The following is a 27,625-nucleotide window of genomic DNA, read 5'->3' as shown; positions in this document are numbered from 1 at the left end:
ACAATGTCACACTTAATTATTATCTTCTTGGCGTGTTTGAAATTATATTTTTTGTATGAGTGATAGTGACTATCGTATTTAGTCTACTTTTGTTTTATATATTTCGAAGTATCACTTAAAGTGTGGAGCAGGATTGGGAGGATGGAAGGGTTACGAAATAAGTGAATTTCTTCTTGTGTTTGTGTGTGGGAGAGGTCTAGAAAGTACATCCAAGTCAATATTATATCATTTGACTAATTTGTCTAGAAAAAATGTCATTTTGTTTTGTGTACAAACAACGAACAACAAACGTGTCACTATACTGAATAGTAACTGCATTTGGCAGTTGAATCGACTTGTCATGGTCGAATCAGTAGATGGTCAAGTCGACCGGTACTCAACTGCTGTTCACGCCAAGAACTTGCCGATCGAAGGGAGACAACTAAGCCATTCGAAATTATTATCTTTTAATAGTCAGCTATATTTAAAATGTAAATTTTAATAAAAATCTAAATTAAGAAAAAGCATATTTCACACTATTTCTTTAAAATTCTGCCTAATTTTTCTTTAACAAATTATCAAAATCTTATTTCGAAATGGATTTGGTTTTTTTAATGATCACGTGGTCAAGCCACTATTTCCGGTGGCCATGGTTTTTCGTTCCAAAAACGCATTGTGAGGCGCAAAATACATTCTGTTCAGTGATTTCATAATTTAAATACGACAAAGTGAGTTTCTCAGAGTTTTACCAAACTAGTACTTGCTGTTATTTCAATAAATGTTTGATCATATACATGCTTTAGAATGTAGGTAGCAAAAGTTAATCGTACTTTCTAGTGCCGGGAAATGGGTTTTGATTGACTCGACTTCATTTTATAATGAACTATTATTGCAAGTTTAGTTTGCGGAGGAATCAAGACCTTTTACTCTAGGTTACGTTAATTTCTTTTTGTACGTTTTTAGATTATATGTTAAACGTAGAAATATATGTCTTCGTTTGAGTGTTCTGAGGTATTTAGTGTATACAAAATACAGAATGTTGACTTGTGTTTTTGACTTGTACTCTTGTGTATGGTATTGTTATATCAGAATAAAGACAAACTTGTTTTGTTGCAGTCAGTTGCTGCTGAATAAATAAAGGATTTTCTCATAAATCTTATATATACATCTGGAAATAAACACAGGACATATTTCAATAAAATCTTAATTTTCATTATTTTTTTCAACGTTTGAAATTCTCATGACAAAATCGTTTGTCTGTGCAGGCAGGTGTGAGAACAGGAAGCCATCATGGCTTTTCCATATACAGTGATTGGTCCTGGTGGACAGCAATTTATCGTGGGTCAAATTCCGCTGATACAACAGACACTGGCACCACAGATTGTAACCACATCAGTTCAGGTGCAGGTAGCTGCCCCGCAGCCAATGCCACCACCACCACAGCCGCAGCCGCAGCCATTACCTCCACCACAAACTCAACCAAAGGTTCCAGACTACATGTCTGAGGAAAAACTACAAGAAAAAGGTACAGAAGAGTGTTAGTTCGGTAACGAACTAACGTGTAACGTTAGTGTCGGTAACGTGGGTGTCCATTTGCCTAAGAGGCTTGAGGGGGGCCTGCTCTTGCCATTTTTGGTTTCTGTTTGGATTTGTGGTACTTTTATTGCTTTTTATAACATCATCAGCATTGGGATTTGGACTGTTTACTTGCCTGTGGTGTTTTGTTTTTTCCTTTTCTGATGTTAACTCTCATTGCCGTTAGTCTTCTCTGGCTAACACCATCACAGTTTCTTTATTTTTACAAGTCGTTCCAACAGTGCCAAACAGTTGTCTACTTCAACATTTTACTGCAGTTTCTGTTTTGTGATTATGTGGAAATTCTCCTGACCTTTGATCTATATTTCTTGTTATTTGTCGATTCTGCTCTAGTCAAATAACTTTCCGATCTGTAGATCTGTCTCACTGGCATCTTAGTCTGTGAATGTAATCTGGCTAAAGAACAACCTGACATTCCCATTTACTTCATAGAGAGCGCCACAGGAATTTTCTTAGTATTGTGTTTTTGTGTTTGGAGAGCCTGGCTTTGGCTAGGATGCTGCGCAATAAAAGCTTACATTATCATTATTAACATTGTGAAGGAGCTTTCTTCCCTGTGCTTAACAGAGCAGAGGCCAGGCTAAAAATGGAAGAAATGATAAAACTAAGACATTCCCTATCATTGCCTGCTTCCGTGCAGGATATAGTAAAAAGAAAAGTAGAAAACTGTTTTACCTGTTAGTGCACAGTTGCAATAATATTGATTGTTAGAGGCAACGAACTAAATCACCAATGTGCTGTTTACCACTCTTCAAGGGCTTTTTGGCATAAACGTCTTACTTCCCACTGATAAAATAATGAGATGTTCAGGTTGAGAAAATTTGAATATGTTACTAACACACTCTCTAGCTTAGGGGTGCCCAACCTACGCCCCGCTCATTTTAACCAGACACAACATAACTTCATCTTAAACATCTTGATTCTGGCCAAATTTCCATTTTCTGGCCCACAAGATTTTATACCTTGTCCTGTGTGGCCCTCGGGGGAAAATGGTTGGACACCACTGCTCTAGCTGATATCAAACTGATTATATTGTTGAAATAGATGCAAACACAACAATTTCAATAGAACTGATGTAAAACATTTTAGACTTTTTACTTCTATGTGGATAATTGCATAGCAGCTTCACTGCTATTTAATTCACAATGATACATCTAAATTTGATCTTGACACCATATTCAATGACCATTTTGCCTTTAAAAGACAGTGCAGTTTACACTTTAAAAAATTTAAAAAGGTTTATAGTTAATTCATGATGGTAATCATATTTCAAACAATAATTTGTGCACAAAGAGTTGTTCACACATAAAAGTCCATAATTTAATTACATGTTATGCCCAAAAATTGCATTCTTGGGGTGGGAGGTGGGAAATGTCCTATTGCATATCTCTACCTGAGATCTAACCAAAGTTTAGCTCTAAAAATACAACACATTCTGACAGAGCACATTGTCATTTACAGCATTGGTTTTGATAATTATTGCTGTAAGATTTAAAAAAAAAATGCTCACAATCATACTTTACAATACAAATAGTTACATTGGCATTTTCATTATAAAACTATATCCTTCTGAAGATTTTTGATCTTATTTCAGTCAAAAACTAGAAATGATACATGCTTGTTTACTTTTGATTTCATTTCTTTTCCATTGTTTTCCTTTAGCGGGAAATAACTTTCAAATTATGTTAAACTAGACAGTTGATTCCATTGAAAGAATGCAGCAGTTTCTTTTTTTAAACAATCCTTTGGGTTAAAGAAGTTCACAATTATTTAGAGGCTTAAAGATTGCTGTCAAATGTTGTGTTCTCTGTGGTTATAGTCCTCCAGAGTGCACAATCGAGTTCAAAAAACTTTTTTAAAGAAATATGAGCATGTGATTGTTTTTTATTTTTAAGGATTTACATTGATATCACCAATATATTACTTTATCTAAAACTAATTTTGTTGCAGCTCGCAAATGGCAACAACTTCAGTCCAAGCGTTATGCAGAAAAACGGAAGTTTGGTTTTATTGATGCACAGAAAGAAGATATGCCACCAGAGCACATACGAAAGATAATTAGAGATCATGGTGACATGACTAATCGAAAATTTCGGCATGATAAGCGTGTCTACCTTGGGTAAGTGGCAGTTTATGACTCGATATACAGCCTTCTGATATTTTGTGTCATATATCTCAATCATTTAGTGTCGTATATCATAATTTATTAATCTGAATGCTAAGAAATTCTGCTAGATTTACCCCTTCAATTGTAATACTTTATAAAATCAGGGTTCACAGGGTCCTTACCTATCCTTACAAGTCCATATGTAGAGAATTTTTAGAAGTCCTTATATTTCCCATGCGGTTCTTACAATTCCTCACACACGTCCTTACATTTTCTCTGTGACCCTTACAAGTCATTATATCAATAAAATATTACCATAGATTTATTTTTCATGCCTCGTATAGATCCCCAGATTTATTTTCGGAATCGACTTTGGCACAAAATGCAGACAATTCTTCGTCCCTCTGCTATTTTGATCACATGACTGCCAAGTCTTGTTCACGACGAGAACGTATATTTCACAAGATTTTAGTCTTGATGGATGACCATGTTTCTTTGTCTTCTCGACAATTCAAAAAATATTTCAGAACTGGCTAAGGGAAGAAAAATATAAAGACTGGTTGATAAAAGACTCTAAAGATAAATATTGTGCATCTTTAGAACTGTGACAGTGATAAATTTTTCAAATGCAAACCTTTTCGCTATTATATATCGAAGCCAGTAATTGATGCAATGCTGTAAAACAGATTTTTTTTTTAGTATGTATGTTAATGCACATATTTTATGTTTGCATGCACAGTGCTCTGAAGTACATGCCCCATGCAGTGATGAAGCTGCTGGAAAACATGCCCATGCCTTGGGAACAGATTCGTGATGTTAAGGTTCTCTACCATATCACTGGGGCCATCACATTTGTCAATGAAATTCCATGGGTCATTGAACCCATCTACATATCACAGTGGGGGTGAGTAACGGCCATTTAAAATGTTTGCATTGTTGACGCTTTGAAACTCATGTCTTTTCAGTCTGGCTCACTGATTATATTTGTTGTTGGTTTGTATCTTTTACTCTAACTTTGGGCTAAACATAGAGAAGATCTTTCAGAGATTTCTCTAATTGCATGTTATTCTAATGCTGCTTTATGGCATCTTTGTCTATCAGAACAATGTGGATAATGATGCGTCGAGAGAAAAGAGATCGTCGCCACTTCAAGCGTATGCGTTTTCCACCTTTTGATGATGAAGAACCTCCCTTGGATTATGCTGACAACGTCATGGATGTGGAGCCATTGGAGGCCATTCAGATGGAGCATGACCCTGAAGAAAACAAGGCTGTAGTGGAGTGGTACTATGACCACAAGCCACTCATTGACACAAAGTAAGTTTGCTCCTTTGGATTACTGCTCTTGTGATGGGCAAAGACAATAGCCTATAGATCCCCTTAGGTAAATGGCAAGAAGATATGCTTAAAGCCATTTGAGCTGTCCAGGTAGTGCATCTTTGTTGTCTGCAATGGCAGGTTTTCATGGCCAGTATTGTGTGGATTTGTTTGCGATATCTCTGTTGGGTAGCTGTCTTAGTTGATCTTAAATTTGGCAGAGTATTTGACCTGATGAAAATTTTGTTGTAAACCACTGGCATGCCTGGAAAGGTATGACTTGCAGCTAAAGTAAACATATTTAAGTATTGGTTAAGAATGCTGGTATCGCCATGTACATATCATGAAGGGAACATGTGTCATATAATTTTAAAAAATGACTCGGAATTTGCAGATACTATACAGATTTTCATAAATATGTTCTGCAAAGGTTTGTCAACGGGCCAACATATCGCAAGTGGCAGTTGACCCTGCCTATTATGTCTATCCTATACCATCTGGCCAATCCACTGCTCACCGATTTGGTGGATGACAACTACTTTTACCTTTTTGACTTGAAGTCCTTCTTCACAGCCAAAGCTCTTAATCTGGCCATCCCAGGAGGCCCCAAATTTGAACCTTTGGTTAAAGACAGGGAGCTGCAGTAAGTGTTTATTCTAAACTTTTTGCTAGCCTTAAGGTAATGTTGTGTCTTTGCTTTCATGCTTGTTAAGGAAGAAAACCATTGTACTTCAATGGTAATTTCATTTTCATTCATGCAATTTAAGTTTAGACAAAGGTATTGTTAAAGTATTCCCTGAAGTATTTTCAGGAATTTAAACTGGATGATGTTTTAGAAATTATTAGTAAATAGTGTTTGATAATGACAGGGATGAGGACTGGAACGAGTTCAATGATATAAACAAGATAATCATCAGGCAGCCAGTGCGGACAGAGTACCGCATTGCTTTTCCCTACCTGTACAACAACATGCCTTTCCAGGTCCACTTACCATGGTAAACAACATTTTTGCTCTTTATTTTATTTTTCTGGTTCTCAGAAAAGGAGATATCAGAAAATATTATAAGTATTATTATTCATAGCACTTAAAAATTCTGAAAAGAAGCAAAATTGTCATAACAAATTATGTGTTGAGCAAAGAAAAAGTCTTGAAAAATAGTCTACTCTTTTGTACTTTTTTTTTTTTTTAAAGTAATGTATGGGTGGAAACCGAGAGTGAGTGTGGGTGTTACAGCATTCCACCGGTGGTGATTGTGACATTTATTGCAAAGCTTCTTTGAAAAGAAATGTTGCATAGTTCCCTAAGTGAACTGACATTTGCTTGCCATTTTTAGGTACCATACTCCCAATGTTGTCTTCATCAAGACAGAAGATCCTGACTTGCCTGCTTTCTACTTTGATCCTCTCATTAACCCTATCTCTCATCGAACAGCAGTGAAGGTAGCAGATCACTATTTGCTTGTCTGTATTTTTAGTTTTCAGGAAATACCTTTCATTCTGAAAATGATGAAATTAAATAGTCAATGTTTTTCAGTGTTGCATGGAGTGAATAATAGTAATAGAGAGTTTTGCTTGAAATGGGAATTCCTTAGGTATATATAACGTATCTTAAAAATACCTTTTTTTTTTTTTTTTTTTTTGGCTTGTTTCTGTGAATGTTACATATTTCCATAAATTTACAGTCTTCAGATCCCATCATTGATGATGATGAGGACTTCGAGCTGCCTGAGTATGTCCAACCATTCTTAAGTGACACACCCCTGTACAGTGACAACACAGCCAATGGCATAGCATTGCTCTGGGCTCCACGGCCCTTCAACCTTCGGTCTGGGCGGACCCGACGTGCCATTGATGTACCACTTGTAAAGACATGGTAAGAGGTGGAAATGTCCGATACTGCCATTGGTTTGTAAGGCTTCCATTTTGGGTACGGGTCAAGGTTAAAACAGCTTATCTCTTCTATTTCCCTAAGAACACAGTTTTTTTAGCCTTAATGTCATGCACTCTGCTTGTGACTATGAGGGCTGAAATTGTAGTTATTGTTCCTGCTTCTTAGAATTGCTTCTTAGAAAAGCCATCTGAAAAATGTTGACATTACCATGCGGCGATCCTATTTTGGCAGTATGGGCTTATGGTAATACACTATTCAGTGTAAGAAAGACTTTTTTTGAGTTTTTAAATTATTGTAGGCTTGATTGATTAATTATTGATTGGTATCACATGCTTAGTATCTGAAATAATTTTGTTTCCTTGGCCAGGTATCGTGAACACTGTCCGGCCAACATGCCTGTGAAAGTGCGAGTGTCTTATCAGAAGCTTCTCAAGTACTATGTACTGAATGCCCTGAAGCACAAACCTCCCAAAGCGCAAAAGAAAAGGTAAAGAGATATGAAATGACAAGTTAGTTTTGCTGCTGATTCTGCACAGGTGCAGATATCTACCCGCTTTATTTCATGATGGGGAAAGTGGCTGAGGGAATTTTAAAAAGTATGGGTATTTTGTAGGTTAGAGACCTCACTTTTCTCATGGTTAGTTTTGGTGAGGATAGTGCCCATCTCTTTTAAACTCCGTGCCTTACAAGAGTTTCATAAAAGTTATATTCAGGAAAGTACCTGAAAAAATAATTGTCTCCCTTGGCAAGGTGAGCAAAGACCTGCTAATCCCACTAAAGTGATCACAGAAGAAAGATCAGGATTAGTGTTCTGGCAAAACATTGCTTGGTGGCAAGGTTTCAGTTTGAGGTAAACAAAAATGAGTTAAGAAACGGTAATGCAGGAAATGCGGTTAGTAATGCTTGCTGTACACAGTTTATGGGTGTTGTTGCAGGTACTTGTTTCGATCCTTCAAGGCTACAAAGTTCTTCCAAACAACACAGTTGGACTGGGTGGAGGTAGGTCTGCAGGTGTGCCGACAAGGTTACAACATGCTCAACCTTCTCATCCATCGCAAGAACCTCAATTATCTTCATCTGGACTACAATTTCAATCTCAAGCCTGTGAAGGTAAGAAACACATTTGAGACAAAAAGTGCTATAAAATTGTGTTTTAAAATGGCTGTATATGATATTTTGTTTGTTTGAGCTAGTTGTATTTTTCTCTGTCTGAAGAAATTTTAAAAGTGCCACAGAATTAAAAGGATTAAAACTCATTTTAAAAAATTTTGTCTCTCTTGATGTGCAGACATTGACCACTAAAGAACGCAAAAAGTCCCGGTTTGGGAATGCCTTTCACTTATGCCGTGAAATTCTGCGTTTAACAAAACTCATTGTGGACAGCCACGTTCAGTACCGCCTTGGCAACATTGATGCCTTTCAGGTATTTTCATTACTTGTTAACAGTGAGGAGGAGTGGGAAAAAGGAAACTTTATATTCTTCTTTTTCTGTCCTCAATATCTTCCATTTTTGAGGTTATTTCTAATGTACTGTTAGCATGTATTCTTTAATACTTTTCATTTAGTCGACAATACAGTTTTATGAATGTATGGAAAAAGTACTTATGAAATGGTGTATGGTTTCAGTTGGCAGACGGACTGCAGTACATTTTTGCCCATGTTGGGCAGTTGACTGGCATGTACCGCTACAAGTACAAGCTAATGAGGCAAATCCGCATGTGCAAAGACCTCAAGCACCTGATCTATTACCGCTTCAACACTGTGAGTTCATGATGTTAAAAATAAACTAGTTATTTTCCTGGTGTGAAGTGTAATTCTTTGATATCCTTGACTGCTAAATGAATTTTTATATTGAATTCACAAATTAATGTGTACATGCATCCACACTAGCACCCATCTCTCTCCCCTCTTCTACTAGTAGTATGGTCATAATATCTTGCTAAAATATATATTTATTTTTAAAACTTTAAAAGGGTCCAGTTACCAAGGGGCCGGGGTGTGGATTCTGGGCACCAGGATGGCGTGTCTGGATGTTCTTCATGCGAGGCATCACACCGCTCCTGGAACGCTGGCTTGGAAATCTTCTGTCACGCCAGTTTGAGGGCCGTCATTCAAAGGGCGTGGCCAAAACTGTTACAAAGCAGCGTGTTGAAAGTCATTTTGATTTGGAGCTGCGAGCTGCAGTAAGTGTTGTTTAAATTATTTGTCTTCTACAGCTTTCATTTTCTCATATCTAGCAAATTTTTGCTCTTAAATTTAACTATGTCTAAGATAGACTAGTCTAGCAGCATGTGCAGTATTTTAGGCTTGAAACTTGAGCAACAAACGCAAGATGAAAGAAACTATAATTATTACAGCCATGCAACCATTTTAATATCTAAAAAAAAAAAACCCCACATAAAAACTGTATAAGAACAGTCATGCGGGCTTTTTAAAAAATTGGTTGGATTATTCCTCAGAGGCTAAAGTTATTATTAAGGTATGGTGAAAGAATGATTTGTTCTTTTCCTAGCATATGGTCTGCAATGTGTGTGTTCTTGCAGGTCATGCATGACATACTGGACATGATGCCGGAGGGTATCAAGCAGAACAAGGCCAGGACTATTCTGCAGCATCTCTCAGAAGCCTGGAGGTGCTGGAAAGCCAACATTCCCTGGAAGGTATTCTTTAAAAAAAATAGGAGTCTTTGTTTTAACTTTTGCCTGCTACTATTTTATTATTGTTAATTAGATTATTTATAAAGTATTGCTGTTTTAGTGATTGTCTGGTATTCCTTCTGATATAAGAACAAAAATCCCTTTTTGTTAAGGATAATAAAAAGTAATGAAGTTGTTCATTTCTTAATTTGCAGGAAAATAAGAGGCAACCTAAGCCTTTATACACCTATTGTTAGGAGGTTGACTGGTGACCTGATTATGATTAAATGAAATATTTATGCCAACAGGTACCAGGTTTGCCCACTCCCATTGAGAACATGATCCTGCGTTATGTGAAGGCCAAAGCTGACTGGTGGACCAACACTGCTCACTACAACCGTGAGCGAATCCGCAGAGGTGCTACGGTGAGGGATTTTCTTTATGCTTGGCTTTAAATGGTGGAAACCAACTTGATGTAGATATTTAGTTTTTGAAGCATGTGAAAGTGAGATCTTGGATAGTTGTGACTTGCTTTTTGTAAACTTCTGTTGAGATGACTCTTCAAGTTTTGGGTGATGCATCATAGGCCTTACCCCAGTATATGTGGTTTATGTTGGCTAGGTGGACAAAACAGTCTGCAAGAAAAACTTGGGGCGCCTGACACGTCTATACCTGAAAGCTGAACAGGAGAGACAACACAACTACCTGAAGGTCACTTTTTTTTTAATTCTCTTTGTTTTCTTTGGTACATTATATTCTCAGCTTATAGAAAAAAATGTGCTATCCTTTAGTTGAGAGAATTTAAAATTTTTGTTATGGAGCTGTACAAATAACTTGATGTTGAAATTGTTTGTAGGATGGTCCCTACATTACAGCAGAAGAAGCTGTGGCCATTTACACAACAATGGTGCACTGGCTGGAAAGTCGGCGCTTCTCCCCTATTCCCTTCCCACCGCTGTCTTACAAGCATGACACCAAGCTGCTCATTCTTGCTCTGGAGCGACTAAAAGAGGCTTACAGGTATATTTAGCAAGGCTGCGAGATTATTAAATTGAAACTGTTTCCCTAATGCTTAAAAGAAATGCTAGATCAGATAACATTAGATAATGCTTTTTATTTTCTTTCTACAAGACAGTATTTTGTATATCTGACTCGTATTCTTTTCTTTGTGCAGTGTGAAAAGCCGATTGAACCAGTCTCAACGAGAAGAGCTGGGTCTGATTGAACAGGCGTACGACAATCCTCACGAGGCATTGTCCAGGATCAAGCGTCACCTTTTAACACAAAGAGCTTTTAAAGAGGTTAGCAAATGATTTTCACTCATGCAGCTGTATGCAAGAACCTTTTTTTAAAAAAAAAAATTAAAATGTCATTTTAGTCATGCATTTCTCAATGAAGAGAAGGAAAACAGACAAATAAGTTAGTAAGGGCATCAAAAGAATGCACAACATTGTCTATTTTTTTAGGTGGGCATCGAGTTTATGGACCTGTACAGTCACTTGATCCCAGTCTATGATGTAGAGCCCTTGGAGAAGATTACAGATGCCTACCTGGATCAGTACCTGTGGTATGAGGCAGACAAGCGCCGTCTCTTCCCACCATGGATCAAACCATCTGATGCAGAACCTCCTCCACTACTTACCTACAAATGGTGCCAGGGTGAGTAAAGTTTTGCTTTTGTTCCATGCAGTAGAAATTCATTTCTGTTTCTTAAAGTTAGAGGAAATAGTGGTTTTGGGGTTGCATGGTCCAATTTGAGATAACACCAAATTCACAAACATGAACATATAATAAATAGGTACAAATGTGTTTTTATTTTTAAAAATGTGAAATAAAATCAGCAATGGGAAAAAGGTTTAAAAGTTTTAAGATGATTGTAACTTAAAGCAAATAACTTTTTTAAAAAACACCGTAGAAAATGGTCATATTTATATGCTACACTGAAGGTAGGTATGAAAAATCATGGGACTGAGTTGTGCTATAATAATAACATTTTGCAGCCTTATTTAAAATAGCTTCCAGTGCCACGAACTTTTCTTTATTATTATTGTGCAGCTCAGATGATGGGGATTAGTTGTCTTTTAAGCAAGCAGGATAATAAACAAAGTTATGTAGGCTTCTTTAGTAACAACAGGGCACTTGTGAATTGTGAACAGGCATCAACAACCTGCAGGATGTCTGGGACACTTCTGAAGGAGAGTGCAATGTCATGATGGAATCCACTTTTGAAAAGATGTACGAGAAGATTGACTTGACGTTGTTAAACAGACTGTTGCGTCTGATTGTGGACCACAACATTGCTGACTACATGACAGCTAAGAATAACGTAGTCATTAATTACAAGGTGGGCAACATGCAAAGATTAAGGATATGGTAATATGTATGAATATTGTTTTCTGTTCTTATTATCTTACATAACGCAGAAAATGTTTGTGAAATATGCATATGGACTTTATCTTCTTGAATATGTTAAACATGGCAAACCCAAAATTCACATTCACTATTAATGAGCAAGAAACTTCAAACTGAAGAACAGGGCTTTCCTTAAAATGACATTGCAGTTTATTAATGTTCATATGTTATTGATATTTAGGAAGATATTTTTTGTTGTCCTTTTCAACATTTTGAGCTCTATTTTGTGTTCTACAGGACATGAACCATACCAACTCCTATGGTATCATCCGTGGTCTGCAGTTTGCATCTTTTATAGTGCAGTTCTATGGTCTGGTTCTGGATCTTTTGGTCCTTGGCTTGCATCGTGCTAGTGAAATGGCAGGTCCACCACAAATGCCTAATGATTTCTTGACTTTCCAGGTAAGAGTTATGGAATACTGCTAAGTGTATGTGTTTAGCATGCAAAGCAAATACACTGGAAACTAGAAGTGTATAGAAGATTGGTGCTGGTTGCCAACAATGGCAGAATTTGTTAAACTATGCACAGAACAGATTTTGTGTTCTAGAATCATTCAGCGGCCTGTTGCGTATGTTTGCAGGACACAGTCACTGAAATAGCCCACCCCATCAGATTGTATTCACGCTACATCGACCGTATTCACATATTCTTTAGGTGAGTACTAACTTCATTTCACTAATTTTATGTTTCTGCAAGAAAATGCTCCCTAATCACTTAAACATAATTGCTGCAAAAAAATCATGAAGACAATTACAGTCAAATCTCGCTACTATGCCACCCCGCTACTATGCCACTCTCGGTATTATACCACTTTTGGTCGGTCCCGACTATAAATTCAATGCAAAATAAATTTACTATGCCACCCCCTACTCTCGCTACTATGCCACTTTTGTGTGATTGTTAAAAGGCATAAGTTGTGAAATTCCGCGCAGTGCTCGATTATTACATGTATAATTAAGGTAGTGTGGGACATCGCAGTTAGGTGGGATGGAACATAGCACGCACACAGGGAGAGTGGAGGCTGGCGATAGTGGGTGGTGGTCGCTGGCCGGGTGACAGGGAGAGCGGGAGGGTGTCGACTAGCGACAGCATGCAGATGCGCGGATGTGGTTGGGAGGGGTGGAGGATGAAGAGGTGAGGGGAGAATGAGAGGAGACAGCTAGCGCCAGGCGACGATTCGTGAGAGCTTTGGACTGACGGATAACTTGAGCAAATAAAGCCTTTTTTAACGAACCCTCGCTGCTATGCCACTCTCGCTACTATGCTACTTTCGCTCGGTCCCGGTAGGTGGCATAGTAGCGAGATTTGACTGTAGAGGTTATTGAGAACATGTTTGTGATATCTTTAGAGGTTCACTGAGGGTTCTATATGTATTTGTGCTTGAGTGAGTGCATTTCCTGTGTGTGTAAGTGTGAGACATAAAAAGAGAATACATGCACACTTTGATGACCACTTCTGTTCTTTCCATCATAGGTTCAGTGCAGAGGAGGCGCGTGACCTGATTCAGCGATACCTTACAGAGCATCCTGATCCCAACAATGAAAACATTGTTGGCTACAACAACAAGAAGTGTTGGCCCCGTGACTCCCGCATGCGTCTCATGAAGCATGACGTCAATCTGTGAGTGTTACTCCTGCACTTATTCAAATGAATAGTTTGCCTCTATTTCATGTTCGCTGGATTGTGCATACTTATTGGCATACACATAAATTCTAGTATTTACTTATTATGTACCTGTTGCTCTATACTATGATTGTACATTTGGTGTTGTACATGCAGTGGTGTAATTGCAACATCAAATAAATGTTGTGAAAGAAATTTTTTAAATTCTATAAATTTCAATTGCTTCTTGTCACAAAGCTCCCTGCTTTGTTCCAGTGGTCGAGCTGTGTTCTGGGACATAAAGAATCGCCTGCCAAGATCTGTCACCACCATTCAGTGGGAGAACAGCTTTGTCTCAGTGTACAGTAAGGACAATCCCAACCTCTTGTTCAACATGTGTGGCTTTGAGTGCCGCATACTGCCCAAGTGTCGTACTACACATGAAGAGTTCACACACAAAGATGGAGTCTGGAATCTTCAGAATGAGGTGAGAAAATAAAAGAATACTAGGATTGTATGTATATCTCTTGCCAGATCATTTTTTTGCTTTTAGAAGAAGAGCTTTTTATGGGCCATGTTGTTGGTCCTCCACCCCCAGTTTACTGGGATGATGTCTCACTTGCTTTCGTCACAAGAGATCCTTAATGAGTTGTGTGTCCGTTATGAGTCACTTGAATGTGGTTTACAGTTGTTTGTTTTGTCCATTTTCAATTTTAAAATTGTGGGTGAGATTACAGAAATAAGATATAAGTTTTGATACTTCATTTATCAACATAGCAATGTCTCACTTACATTGTAATAGGTGACTAAAGAACGAACTGCACAGTGCTTCTTGCGAGTGGATGAAGAATCGATGAATCGTTTCCACAACCGTGTGCGCCAGATCCTCATGGCCTCAGGATCAACAACCTTCACCAAGGTCTGGGGTTTTATTTTCCTTCTTTTAGAGGTGGAATAGGAGAGAGTGGTGTTGGTGTTCTAAAGTCTTTTATTTTTACCTTACTACTTATTGCCTCGGTGACCAAATATTTGCTTGCCTCTTTTGAGAGCCTATAAATAAATTGGTGTCTTTGTTCTCTCAGATTGTCAATAAGTGGAACACTGCTCTCATTGGACTGATGACTTACTTCCGAGAGGCTGTTGTGAACACCCAGGAATTACTGGACCTCCTTGTCAAGTGTGAGAACAAGATTCAGACACGTATCAAAATTGGTCTGAATTCCAAAATGCCATCCAGATTTCCTCCTGTGGTCTTCTACACTCCCAAGGTATACAAATAAAGGATTTCATGCCGTTTGTCTATTTCAAAATATTAGAGATTATATAAGAGTTTCTTAAAGTTGAGTGAAATTTATTGAAGTATTTCATTTTGAGATTTTGAAAGTTCTTTGAACTGCAGTGTTATCTGTTGTGATGACATCTATCAGATCATCCACTAAAGTGGCTTATGATGATCAGTGAAACTTGATTTGTATGTACAGGAGCTTGGCGGACTGGGTATGTTGTCCATGGGCCATGTGCTCATCCCCCAGTCAGACTTGCGGTGGTCTAAGCAAACAGATGTTGGTATCACCCATTTCCGCTCTGGTATGAGTCATGATGAAGACCAGCTGATCCCCAACTTGTACAGGTGAGGTTAAAAGTGATTTTCTCATACCTGGTATACATCTTGCTAAGCTAGTCAATCCTATAGAGCTGCAGTATTTGCCTATAGCTTTTTACAGTTGAATAATATTATATTAGGTTTTGAGAGGATTGTTGAATGCATTTTGGTTATTTGAAGTGTCTTGTGATTGAGACAGGGAGACTTTACTGTTATCTAACTTCTGTTTATGGATTAACTCCATTGATTGTTTACCACCATGCTGTTCTTGTTTCCTTCACAATTATGCTGTTTTCTCCAGGTACGTGCTGCCATGGGAAAGTGAGTTCATCGATTCTCAGAGAGTCTGGGCTGAGTATGCTCTCAAGAGGCAAGAGGCAAATGCACAGAATAGGTAAATTTTGCTCAGTATTCACTCACAAATTGATATTAAGGTGGGATGCCTATACGGTAAAATGTGATTTTCTGGTGCCATGGTCGTTTTTGAGTTAACACCAGATTTGCGTACTTTGACATATATTAAAACAGATCCTGATGTGTTATTGTTTTAAAATTTGTGTTTTGATGCTTTATAAAATATTTTTTCACACCTACCCCCACCGATTTTGTCTCCAAACCTCGTGCTGATACCGAAAATGGCTCTTGTTTGAGCCTTGGTTACGCACAGTTCGATCACGCGAAAGCCGACATGTTGTATACCGTTTGAACCGGCATTCTCTCCCCTAGTTCGCTATACAAGTGAAAGGCCAATGGTAACAATAGTTTCTAAGCTATTTTTAACTAAATGAGGTCACTCTTTTTTGTATTGTCCACTGCTATTGGCTCACACTATAGTTTCCGGTGCAAAATTTGAAACGGCGCGATCCGATTGGGTCTTGACCCTAGCAATGAACACTTCCGTCGACATCAAAATGGCTGACATTTGTCGATTCATTCCAATTCAGTTGTGATCGGCGCATAGTTTATTAAATATCGTTGAATTTATGAGTGAGAAAAATAAATCATGCCGTAAGAAACATTCTTTGGAGTTGAAAAAGCGAAATACAGCGACTACACAACGAAATAACACGAGTGTTGGGAAGTAGCACGTGCCGAAATGACATCGCGATGATGTGCAAGTAACGACAGTCCCTGACAATTTAATAAAATTCCGATAGTAACATCTTTTAAATGTGGGGAAAATTAAGATTTTAAAAGGTTTTTATTATCAATTTTGAAACGCAACGATACGGCACACTGTAAATTTTATTTAGCGAGTCCATAAATACTTTTTGTTCCCCGACCCTCCTCCATGCCTCGCTTACTGAGTACATTTGTTGTACGATATAATAAACATTTCTGGAGATTTTTGCCCAACCTGTTTTTGTGGAAGAACGAACTATAAAAGTTTTCTGATGGATATTTCCTGCCCATAACCATTTGATCTCGATTACATAGAAATGGAAACTGAACAGTAGCGTCACTATCAGGTAAATCTTGGAAGTTTCAATAAATTTGGCTATGAGGTAAAGAAATATGGTAACCTCATAATAATATTGTGATGATAAACGACAAACCATTAAAATAAATAAGCAAATGTGCATGAACTCTTAAGTAAAATAGTGCTTAATCTAATAAAGACAAGCAGATTATAAGGCTATACCTGAAATCCAGGCACCGAGAAAGCAATAAAAGGAACAAAAAAAAAGCTAATGGTTTCCGAGCTAGAAAGCTGTTAAATTTAAATATATAGTCCTGGGATACTGGGATAGACTTAAATTACATAGTAGGATGCCAATTGTAACATATAAACTCAGTCATATATTTTTCAAAAATAATCTGATACAGGATATATTCATTTTCAATCTTTAAACTTGAATTTTTCTGATTTCCGTTTTCGATGCAACGGCTTGAATTAAAAACACCAGATCTCAAGATAGGATCATGCTACAACATTCAAATTTTGCAGTTTTATTTAGAAATGTATAAACTAAAGATTCACAGAAGGGATATCCTGATAGAAACATTAATTTGGCTGATATTGACTTTTGAAAAGATAAAAAAGTACAATTGCCGAGTCGACAGGTGGGTACCATGTTCGACTGGTTATATCTCCTACACCTCTTAAGATAAGAGAAAGTTTCTTCTGTCAAGCTTTAGATTACTGTCTCTAGTTTATAAAAACACTAAAAGTTTTGTTGTATGACATATGGTATTGTGTGTCTTGATTTTTGAAATACTTGTACGTTTTGAATGAAAAACGTTGATTAAAATCAAAATTTTCATTGTAGGTACCCAAAAACATTTTTTATGTGCGACATATATGGTATTTCAACACTCTATGGTCTAAAACTTAAAAAAAGATTAAAAACAAATATTTTAGTTCATTGGTATAGGCATCCCACCTTAAATTATAGCGAATGAGGTTTGGTTAGTTGTGGCTGCAAATATTTTGCAGCTGCAAATATTTTGCAGTGAAAGAAATATTTCAGGAAAATACCCACCAAAATTCTAAAAGCACTTTTGTGTGCTTCTACATGAATAGATTTTGTTTATTAGCTTTTCAGAGTTGACATTGTACTTAAAATTGGCAATTGAACAAAAATATGCAAAAATGCTTTTCTTCCCCTCACTATGTCAGTATGTTTTTTTTCTTAATCTTTTACTAGACGCTTGACACTTGAAGATCTCGAGGACAGTTGGGATCGTGGAATTCCTCGTATCAACACCTTGTTCCAGAAAGATCGGCATACCTTGGCATATGACAAAGGCTGGCGTGTGCGAACAGATTTCAAGCAGTACCAGGTTTGGATATCATTTTTTCATCACTTCAGACAAAGTCTTCTGTAAAAAATTGTAAAATAATGTAGTAGACAGATATTCTTTGCTTGTTTGCTGCTTTTAACCCACCCGTGGCTACTTATCTGTAGGTCTTGAAGCAGAATCCATTCTGGTGGACACACCAGCGTCATGACGGCAAACTGTGGAATCTCAACAACTACCGTACAGACATGATCCAAGCTCTTGGAGGTGTTGAGGGCATTCTGGAGCACACTCTGTTCAAGGGCACATACTTTCCCACGTGGGAGGGTCTCTTTTGGTGAGTGAGAGTGCCTGTGGACATTTCTTTGTCAGCTTATAAAAGCATTTATTTTAGCTGAAGCCGCTAAGTGCTCAAACTGCTATGTAGATCCTACCCCAATCTCCCCAAACTTTATATATACTAAGTTGTTGTTTTTTCCAAAGCCTAAAATTGTCTACCTTCTTTAGTACTATGGATGCTAAGCTCTGTGTGTGGGTTGGGGTGTGTATCAGGAATCAGTCAGTAGGTGTTGAGATGGCAAGCTGAAGATCGCAAGTCAGATTGCCCAAACTGATTATGGTATTGTGTTGGTCTCTTCAGGGTTTAACTTAATAACAAAACATTAAAAAAATATTTTTAAATCACCTGGTGATTGTGAACTGTTCTGCTTGTCTTTGTTAGGGAGAAAGCCAGTGGTTTTGAGGAGTCCATGAAGTACAAGAAGCTGACCAACGCACAGCGGTCAGGTCTGAACCAGATTCCAAACCGTCGCTTTACCCTCTGGTGGTCACCCACCATCAACAGAGCCAATGTGAGTGCTTACAGGATTCCATAACTACTTCACAGGGGGTGGTACAAGGGAGGGGGGTGTTCAGTGGATGTTCTCTGTGCTGCCAAGCAGTGGTACTCTCTTCCACATCACATTCGTAACGCTCTGACTCTAACGCTACATTCAGATGCTCTCTGAAAACATATCTGTTCACAAAGTACTATCCCTGAATTACGTACCTATAACCCTTGATTGCTTTATGTGTACATCATCTTTATGTTGTTCAGTGTGCCTGTACGTACCTCACTGTTCACTGTTATCTTTCATTTGTTGTTACTGGTCTGCAGAGAGTGTGATCTATCTTGGTCATGATGCTGCTTGTTACAAGTACACATTATTATTATTTGATTGATGAAATTCTGCCTTTGCATTTATAGGACTGATGGGAAGCATATAAACATTAATAGCACCAACAAGATGGACACAAAGATTAATTGGTTTGAAGAAAATATTTATCAATAAAAGAAATAATATTTGTATGTGATTAATCTTCTGATCCAGAAAGTATTTTGAACTGTATTCTGTTGCATATCAAATATTCATCAGAGAATGCAGTGAAAATGTTTTTTTGATGGGTCTGTTGTTTTATTTAAGGATCCCTTTTTTTCCCATTGAGAGGACCCAGGGGCCTCTCTTTTTGAAATCCTAAAATAACCTCTGCTTTGCATGAGTTGTGCAGGTGTATATTAAAGGTTCTGTGCCGACGACTTTAGCAGTTATATGTTTGCCAACTCCTTACAGTTCGGTTGAAAAAACCACATTTACTCTAGTCTAGCAAGAAACTGAACTTAAGACTTAGGAGAAATCTGTTCTGTGTCTCATGCTGGTGTTTGATTAAGGTTCTTTGTCCTATGTCTTGTATAGGTGTACGTTGGTTTCCAAGTGCAGCTGGACCTGACAGGCATTTTCATGCATGGCAAGATCCCCACACTTAAGATCTCCCTCATTCAAATCTTCCGAGCCCATCTGTGGCAGAAGATCCATGAGAGCGTCGTCATGGATTTGTGTCAGGTACAGACTATTTTTTGAGATGTATTGTTCATGAGACAATGTATTAATGGATTTCCATGTCTGCCATTGTGTGGTTTTGGGGTTTTTTTTGTTGTTGTTGTTCAAATTTTAAGTTTCAGTTTTGATGCAGCTATTTTTCATTTTTTATCTGTTTGTGGACCTGGGAAGTTTTTCTTTTTATTTATGTTACCATTGCCAGAGATTGGTAGAAAGTCATGCTTGAGAATGTATTGCTCTATTTCAAAATTCACTGATTGTGCTTAATTGATGCTGTTCATAGGTGTTTGACCAGGAACTGGATGCACTTGAGATTGAGACAGTGCAGAAAGAGACCATTCACCCTCGCAAGTCATACAAAATGAACAGCTCATGTGCAGATATTCTCCTCTTTGCTGCCTACAAGTGGAGCGTCTCACGGGCATCACTCCTGGCAGATTCCAAGTGTGTTATGATTGGATTTTGCAAAAGCTGTTTGTATTTGCATATGAATTTGAATCCATTCATGAAAAGTATTCCTACAAGAGACAGGGATCTAAAAAGCAGAGCTTTACTAGGTCATTTACATGCAGTTTTGTAAGGACTGAGATGGAAAATAATTTGAAGATGCAGCTAACATTAAAATTTTATTTTTATAAAACTAACATTTTTGAGAACACTGGGCATGTTTTTTTTTTTTTTTTTTTTTTCAGGGATACAATGGATGGTTCAACTACACAGAAATACTGGATTGATGTGCAGCTGCGATGGGGTGATTATGATTCACATGATGTAGAGCGGTATGCTCGTGCAAAGTTCCTGGACTACAGTACAGACAACATGAGTATCTATCCATCCCCTACAGGGGTTCTGATTGCAATTGACCTTGCATACAACTTGCACAGGTGAGGGAGGACAAGTAGCTTGCTTATTCTGGTATTGGCCTCTATCAAAAGAAAATAAAACTGATTGCTTTTAGATTTTTTGAGTGCATTGTCTGAATGAAACCATCTAGAACAGAGGTCTCAAAACTCATATTAGCATGTGGGCCGCAGTGGAAAGTAACAGCCAGTCAGCGGGCCGCACCACGAAAAGAAAATGTTTTTTCATTAAATTTTACGAACACTACTGTCACTGCAGTTAAATGCTCAAATAAAGTTTTTATAATTATTTATTACATTAATTAATTGTTTGTGAACGGGGGTAATTTTCACCACGGGAGTTAATCACCAAGCACAACATACATATACACCGCGGACGTGGCCGCGGGCCGCACAAAAATGTTTTGCGGGCCGCATGCGTCCCGTGGGCCGCGTGTTTGAGACCCCTGATCTAGAACATGCAGTCCATACATTTAAATGATTTTTCAACTTTCTAATGTATTGCATAAAAATATTGAAATGAGGTTTCTTGGACTGCTTATAGTGCATTTGGCTATTGGTTCCCTGGTGCCAAGCCCCTTATCCAGCAGTCCATGGCAAAAATCATGAAGGCAAATCCAGCCTTGTATGTGCTTCGTGAACGCATCCGCAAGGGTCTGCAGCTGTACTCGTCTGAACCCACTGAGCCTTACCTCAGCTCTCAGAACTATGGAGAGCTTTTCTCCAACCAGATCATCTGGTTTGTGGATGACACCAATGTGTACCGTGTGACTATTCACAAGGTAAAATTATTTATGTATCCCTAGATGAGTGAGACTTACTAGATTTTAGTAATCTAGGGATGATGTGAGTAAGAATGGCTACTGATTTTTTTTTTTTTTTTTTGAAAGCAAACGCATCAGATGTTTTGTGTAAATGTTTTGCACTGGTATTCCAGCTGTTTTTCAATTGTTTATAAAATCTAATAAGTCATTAAGCTTGTATTAGCTATCATTCTTCTTGTGTTTGTGTCACAGACCTTTGAGGGCAATCTGACTACTAAACCTATCAATGGTGCCATCTTCATTTTCAATCCACGCACTGGTCAACTTTTCTTAAAGATCATTCATACCTCTGTGTGGGCTGGTCAAAAGCGTCTTGGTCAGGTAAGTGTGTTGGTTCCAATTTTTTCCTTTTTTTTTTTTTTAAAGCACACTTTATTGCATTAATGGGACTTAAGTATGAATAAATCATATTGTTTTTGTTCTTGAAAAGTTGCCATGAAAAGTAAACAATGTTATTTTCCTCTAGCTGGCCAAGTGGAAGACAGCTGAAGAAGTGGCTGCCCTCATCCGTTCACTGCCAGTTGAAGAACAGCCCAAGCAGATCATTGTTACACGCAAAGGCATGCTTGACCCCCTTGAGGTGCATCTCTTGGACTTTCCAAACATCGTCATTAAAGGCAGTGAACTGCAGCTGCCTTTCCAGGCATGTCTGAAGGTGAGTATCTCATTCAGAACACAAGGTTGGGCAGATAGATTGGTTGTTCATGTTTATCTTCACAGTGGCCACCTCTCTAAGTGTGCAGTTTAATGCTTTTTGTTAATGACAAGATAAGCATACTTGGCAGTGATTTTGTTTCCTTTTGATGAAATATGACCAGGTCAGATGTATTCTTGTCCGTTCTTGTAGATTTTTAAAATTTGTTTGGAAAGGACACTGTGCTGCTTTCTTGTGTTGGGACCTAGTGTTGATTGTGGACTAGCAAACCATTGATGACTGGCTGCAGCATGTTGCTTTCTTGGGTAATGATATGTTTGAATCGCAGTGGCTCTGTTCTGATTGTAGCCGTCATTCTTCCATTCAGGTAGAGAAGTTTGGAGATCTTATCCTCAAGGCCACTGAACCCCAGATGGTCCTTTTCAACCTCTACGATGACTGGCTGAAAACCATCTCCTCTTACACAGTGAGTCCTTTAGTGCCAGTATCAAACATCCCTTGTGATTTGGGCACTGAATTCTGTGTAAGAAAGTTGTAAGCAATTTAAAAAAAAAAGAAGAAGCATACTTCTTGTTTTTTTTCAAGTCCATATTTGTTTTCCTTTGACCAACTTTAGGCGTTCTCGCGTCTCATCTTGATTCTTCGAGCACTGCATGTAAACAATGACAAGACCAAAATCTTGCTGAAGCCAGACAAGACAACTGTCACAGAGGCTCACCACATCTGGCCCACTCTGACTGATGAAGAGTGGATGAAGATTGAAGTGCAGTTGAAGGACCTCATTTTAGCTGATTATGGCAAGAAGAACAAGTAAGTCTCTCACATCACATGTGTTCTTACGCTAAGTGATCTACAACTTGTTACTAAAAAAAATGCTAAAATAATGGTAACTGGGTCACTCATACCTAATAATTCCAGTCTGTTTATGTCTCTGTCTGATAACATTCATAAATAAGAATACATAAACTTCCTGCATTGTAGCCAAAATGGTCTGTCACCTTGTTGCTGTGTCCCATCAATATTCTGCTTATGGCTTCAGAACCCACAAGTATGAATATTTTTTGAGTTCAGCTCTCATCTTTGGCATGCTGTTCTTTCTCTACATGTGGCATTTGTTTACAGGGCTGGCTGTCTTGCCCTGATGTAGCCTGAGTTGCTGGCTCAGCATAAAACACCAATTTCCCCTCCCTTCATCTTTTTTAGTGGGAAAAAGTGCTTTAGAAATAAAATTTATTATTTTATGGTTTTAAATTAAGGTTCACGTATCTCATTTTTATTTATTTTCCAGTCTTATAATACATGCTCTGTCTCTGTTCCAGTGTTAACGTGGCTTCCCTGACACAGTCTGAAATTAGGGACATCATTCTAGGCATGGAAATCTCGGCACCTTCAGCCCAGCGTCAACAAATTGCAGAAATTGAGAAGCAGACAAAAGAGCAGTCACAGCTGACAGCCACAACCACAAAAACTGTCAACAAACATGGTGATGAGATTATCACATCAACTACAAGCAATTATGAGACACAGACCTTCTCCTCTAAGACAGAGTGGCGAGTGCGTGCCATCTCTGCCACCAACCTGCACCTGCGCACCAACCACATATATGTGTCATCAGATGACATTAAAGAGACAGGCTACACCTACATTCTACCCAAGAATGTCCTGAAAAAATTCATCATTATCTCAGATTTGAGAGCACAGGTGACAAACTTGTTTTTGTATATGATTTACCTGTTTGTGTCCTTTGCGATAAGTATTGTCCTTAAATTTATCTAGGTTTTTTCATGGCCAAATGGCTAATTTATATCACCATGCACCAGAGAAGTGTGTCTGACTAAAGTAGGCTTGAAACCAGTAGCAACAGAAGCTCCTGAGTTGGCAAAACATTTGTTGCTAAAAGAATTTTTTTTGGCGTGGTTTCTGCCCACAGATTGCAGGGTACATGTATGGAGTGAGCCCCCCTGACAACCCTCAAGTGAAGGAGATCAGGTGTATTGTCATGCCACCTCAGTGGGGCACTCACCAGACTGTGCATCTGCCCAGCATCTTGCCTGAGCACGAGTATTTGAAGGTTAGTGCAAGAGTTTGGTTGCATATAAAAACAAAACAAAATGTTTTTATGGTTACAATTCTCTGTGTTGAGGGAAAATTTTTAAAAAAAAGAAGACTCTGCATGGAGTTTGTGATGTAGCACTTTTGGGAGAAATGGGAGTGTTTGGAAAGTTAGATCCTAAACTCTTGATTTGCCATTGTTTTGCTGAATTTTTATTATTTGGGGCTTTCTTTTGGTGCTCTTTACAGGAGATGGAGCCTCTTGGCTGGATCCACACCCAACCCAATGAGTTGCCACAGTTATCTCCCCAGGATATCAGCACTCATGCGCGTGTCATGGCTGACAACCCTTCTTGGGATGGAGAGAAAACAGTTGTTATCACTTGCAGGTAAGATATTTGTTTCTGTTGAACCCTGTGTGATAACGTCATGCTTTTATTATTGTTAGAGGTATAAAACTACTCTGGTTTTTTCCCCTTTAATCTGCCTTTTTGTTTCTTGAGTAGCAGCTCTATTTACTTTTTGCTTCTTTCCAGCTTCACCCCAGGTTCTTGCTCACTGACTGCATATAAGTTGACCCCCAGTGGTTATGAGTGGGGCCGTCAGAACAAGGACACTGGCAACAACCCCAAAGGTTACCTGCCATCTCATTATGAGCGTGTACAGATGCTGCTGTCAGACAGATTCTTGGGCTTTTTCATGGTGCCAAGCCAAGGTTCCTGGAACTACAACTTTATGGGTAAGAATCAGATGTGTTAAAAACAGTTTTGTAATACAGCAATACACTTATTGGCTGTATTGCTTATTAGTTACTTGGTGATCAGGATGAGGGTTGTATGTTTTGTTGGTGTGAGTGATAAAAATTGAAAACACATGGGCAAGTATAAAACTGTTGCATGCATGCTCACATACTCCCACCCCACCCCACCCTACACACACAGAGCAGTTGTTTAACAGAAAAAATATCTTCCAAAGCGAAGTGGATGCTGATTCGTTTTTTTTTTCTTCAGTTTATCAAGTGACTGCTTTTCCTTGTTCAGTTATTCAACATTCTTGTTAAGATTCAGATGGTGTACTTTGCATTCATTAAATAAATGAAACATTTTGATCCTAGGTGTGCGGCATGACCCCAGCATGAGGTATGAGCTGGTACTGTCTAATCCCAAGGAGTTCTACCATGAAGTACACCGCCCATCTCACTTCTTGCACTTTTCTGCTACAGAAGAAGCACAGCAGATGGGGGCTGACCGAGAAGATCTTTATGCGTAGAGATCCAGAGAGATATTTCCAACAGTGAAATGCTAGTGACAGAAAAATGTGGTGAATTTGTGCTATTATTCAGGATGAGGATCAAAAAAACTTCACCCTTGACTTGTTGACAAAAAGCACACAGAGAAAACTTAACAATTTGAACATATTTCTTGCTCATGCTGTGAATGAAGAAGAAATTTTTCATATCTTATTCAGAGCAACAACATTGTTTCCAAGACATTTTTTCCTTATTTGACTTTGGGCTGGAAATATGTGTGACAATGGAAATTTAACAGACTGAATTTTTATGAATCACATATTTTGAGAGTGTATGCTTGTTTCGGTGTTCTATTACATTGTTCTGGGGCCATCATGTTTATTATTGTGTATATTCATGAGTTGTCATTGTTCCAACGGCTCATCACGACTCGTCAGTTTCTACGTTTGCCTGGTCGCTTTGGCTGGCCTTCATAATTTTGCAGTTATCCATTCTTTGTCACAAATCTTGTGTGTTCTGCTAAGTTTAAAACATTGAATTTGAAGTGTTGTAGACAAAATAATTTGAAAAAAAAAAATCTTCACATCATCATTTTTTTTTAAAAGACAGAAAATGTGTGCATGTTATCTTGAGACTAGTTAAAGACTTGTTGTCAATGGTCACATGCACATCTGTTTCCAAACATTTTGCATCTCTCTTTTGATTAGTTAAGGTGATTTTAAATCAGTATGGAGTCCATTTCATTCACCACTTATTCACTGTGTGGAAGAAGTGGGTGTGAAACATATTAACAGAGAACATGTAAATAAATTTTGACATAAATGTGTGTGCACTTACATGAGAGTGACTGTGGATGAGTAGGGTGAGTGGTGGTAAAGATTGCCTTTAATTTTGATATACTAATCTTTTATTAAAAAAGGGTGGGGCTAGTCTGGTGCCAGGGTTGGATGGATGCTAATATTACACAATTTGAATGATGCTAATCTATTAGCTTTACCACAAGATTTTTGCAAGCATAATTGGTAGTGGCTACAAGATTACAAAAATGCACTCTATTAATAATGAATACCTGTGGTTCCAATTTCCGTGTGAGGTATCGGAGTGTTGGTAAGGTGAAAATGTTTTATTTTTTGGCAAGGAAAGGATGTGTAGCTAAAGGGAGAATTTGTAATGACAACAAAAAAAACTCTCCCAGAGGCTGGAAACTGATGGGCAAATTAACAACCCGCCATCAGATATTCAGTCTGAAACTCGACCAGCGGACCATCTGCCTGTGTACTGCTGACTGCATGTACCGTTTAACGCCGTCAGATACTGAAAATAATCCATCCATGATGGGCCCACAGACTCTGCTCACTACACCAACATAGCTTTGGCCTCAGGGAGCCATACTGGAAGAAAGTCATCAAAAAAAAACTTGAAGATAAACCCCCAGCCCTCTTCATAACCACAGGAAAAACTTGGTCTGACAGGCAAGATCCCTGGTACATATAGGATGCAAAAATCTTACATGCCTGGTGTGTTGCCGTGTTGGTCACAGTGCGGAAGTGTTTCTAGTAGGCTGCTAATACTGCCAGAAAAATGCTCTCCTGGAGTTCCCTAAACCCTTTATGTTGTTATTAACTCAGATCTTGGTATCAGTCCATAACTCAGGCAGCAGAGTAAAGGCCAGAATGTGATGCCCACACCTTTCGAAAAGCTGCAGTAGGAAGTGGAAGAACTTTCACAAGTTTTCTTTTGTGCGTAGTTGCACGAACCAATGATTCCAGCAATTCGCAAGCTTTCCTAACCGAAGAACGCTTTTATTTTTCGTGAAAGGAAACGAAACCGTCCGTCGTCAGTCGTGACTGTAGGATCTGTTCGAGTAGTCTCTATCCCCACTCTCCTTTTTCTTCAGCTTCATTACTACACTGCTCTATTCGTGAGAGAAGGCACTGGAGACGGATAGAGTGTCAAATACCGTTTCTTGTGCACCCTGTTCCATATTTCTACCGTTTGGTTAATAATCATAATATAGGTTCTGGAAAGAGTGTTCGTTCCGTATAGTTTCCGATTCTCACAATAATGGCAGACATGCGCAGCCCCGATGCGCAATCGGCAACCGCAAGCTTGGTTTGAATACAGTGTTTACAAGTCTAATGAATCTGAAAGGAAGCGGTATTGTGTCCAGCAGAGCTTTATTGGAGAATATGTCGTGATATGCTTACCGGCCAAGGTACGAT

At 38.4% G+C, this 27,625-nt stretch overlaps 2 protein-coding genes across 5 annotated transcripts in view; both read left to right on the top strand.

The window, feature by feature from the left end:
• The first annotated feature begins 591 nt into the window (after nucleotides 1-591).
• LOC112561999 (pre-mRNA-processing-splicing factor 8) lies at nucleotides 592-26,225 on the top strand. The gene is made up of 45 exons (XM_025234927.1): nucleotides 592-707; nucleotides 1,245-1,504; nucleotides 3,526-3,694; nucleotides 4,422-4,586; nucleotides 4,784-4,999; nucleotides 5,430-5,642; nucleotides 5,869-5,994; nucleotides 6,334-6,439; nucleotides 6,682-6,872; nucleotides 7,258-7,377; nucleotides 7,826-8,000; nucleotides 8,179-8,313; nucleotides 8,517-8,651; nucleotides 8,864-9,073; nucleotides 9,434-9,550; nucleotides 9,835-9,951; nucleotides 10,148-10,237; nucleotides 10,383-10,546; nucleotides 10,701-10,827; nucleotides 10,993-11,185; nucleotides 11,683-11,870; nucleotides 12,176-12,340; nucleotides 12,520-12,593; nucleotides 13,413-13,559; nucleotides 13,818-14,028; nucleotides 14,344-14,460; nucleotides 14,624-14,809; nucleotides 15,023-15,171; nucleotides 15,446-15,538; nucleotides 17,793-17,928; nucleotides 18,054-18,223; nucleotides 18,608-18,737; nucleotides 19,620-19,766; nucleotides 20,047-20,207; nucleotides 20,456-20,647; nucleotides 21,168-21,405; nucleotides 21,640-21,768; nucleotides 21,914-22,102; nucleotides 22,470-22,568; nucleotides 22,719-22,912; nucleotides 23,422-23,803; nucleotides 24,033-24,173; nucleotides 24,404-24,543; nucleotides 24,691-24,893; nucleotides 25,269-26,225. The coding sequence occupies exons 2-45, from the start codon at nucleotides 1,270-1,272 to the stop codon at nucleotides 25,421-25,423; spliced, it is 7,140 nt and encodes a 2,379-aa protein (XP_025090712.1). The 5' UTR covers nucleotides 592-707; nucleotides 1,245-1,269; the 3' UTR covers nucleotides 25,424-26,225.
• A 1,236-nt stretch (nucleotides 26,226-27,461) lies between these two features.
• The window catches only part of LOC112563323 (cytospin-A-like), a 44,316-nt gene continuing 44,152 nt past the window's right edge, over nucleotides 27,462-27,625 (top strand). For all 4 annotated transcript variants that reach the window (XM_025237207.1, XM_025237212.1, XM_025237217.1 and 1 more), the window contains exon 1: nucleotides 27,462-27,618. The gene's annotated coding sequence lies outside the window, so the exon portion shown is untranslated. The remainder of the gene's footprint in view (nucleotides 27,619-27,625) is intronic.

Source organism: Pomacea canaliculata, linkage group LG4, assembly GCF_003073045.1.
Source record: "Pomacea canaliculata isolate SZHN2017 linkage group LG4, ASM307304v1, whole genome shotgun sequence".
NCBI classification, from domain to species: Eukaryota; Metazoa; Mollusca; class Gastropoda; order Architaenioglossa; family Ampullariidae; genus Pomacea; species Pomacea canaliculata.
The sequence above is the reverse complement of the archived record's forward strand: the minus strand, read 5'-3'. Positions and strand labels throughout refer to the sequence as shown.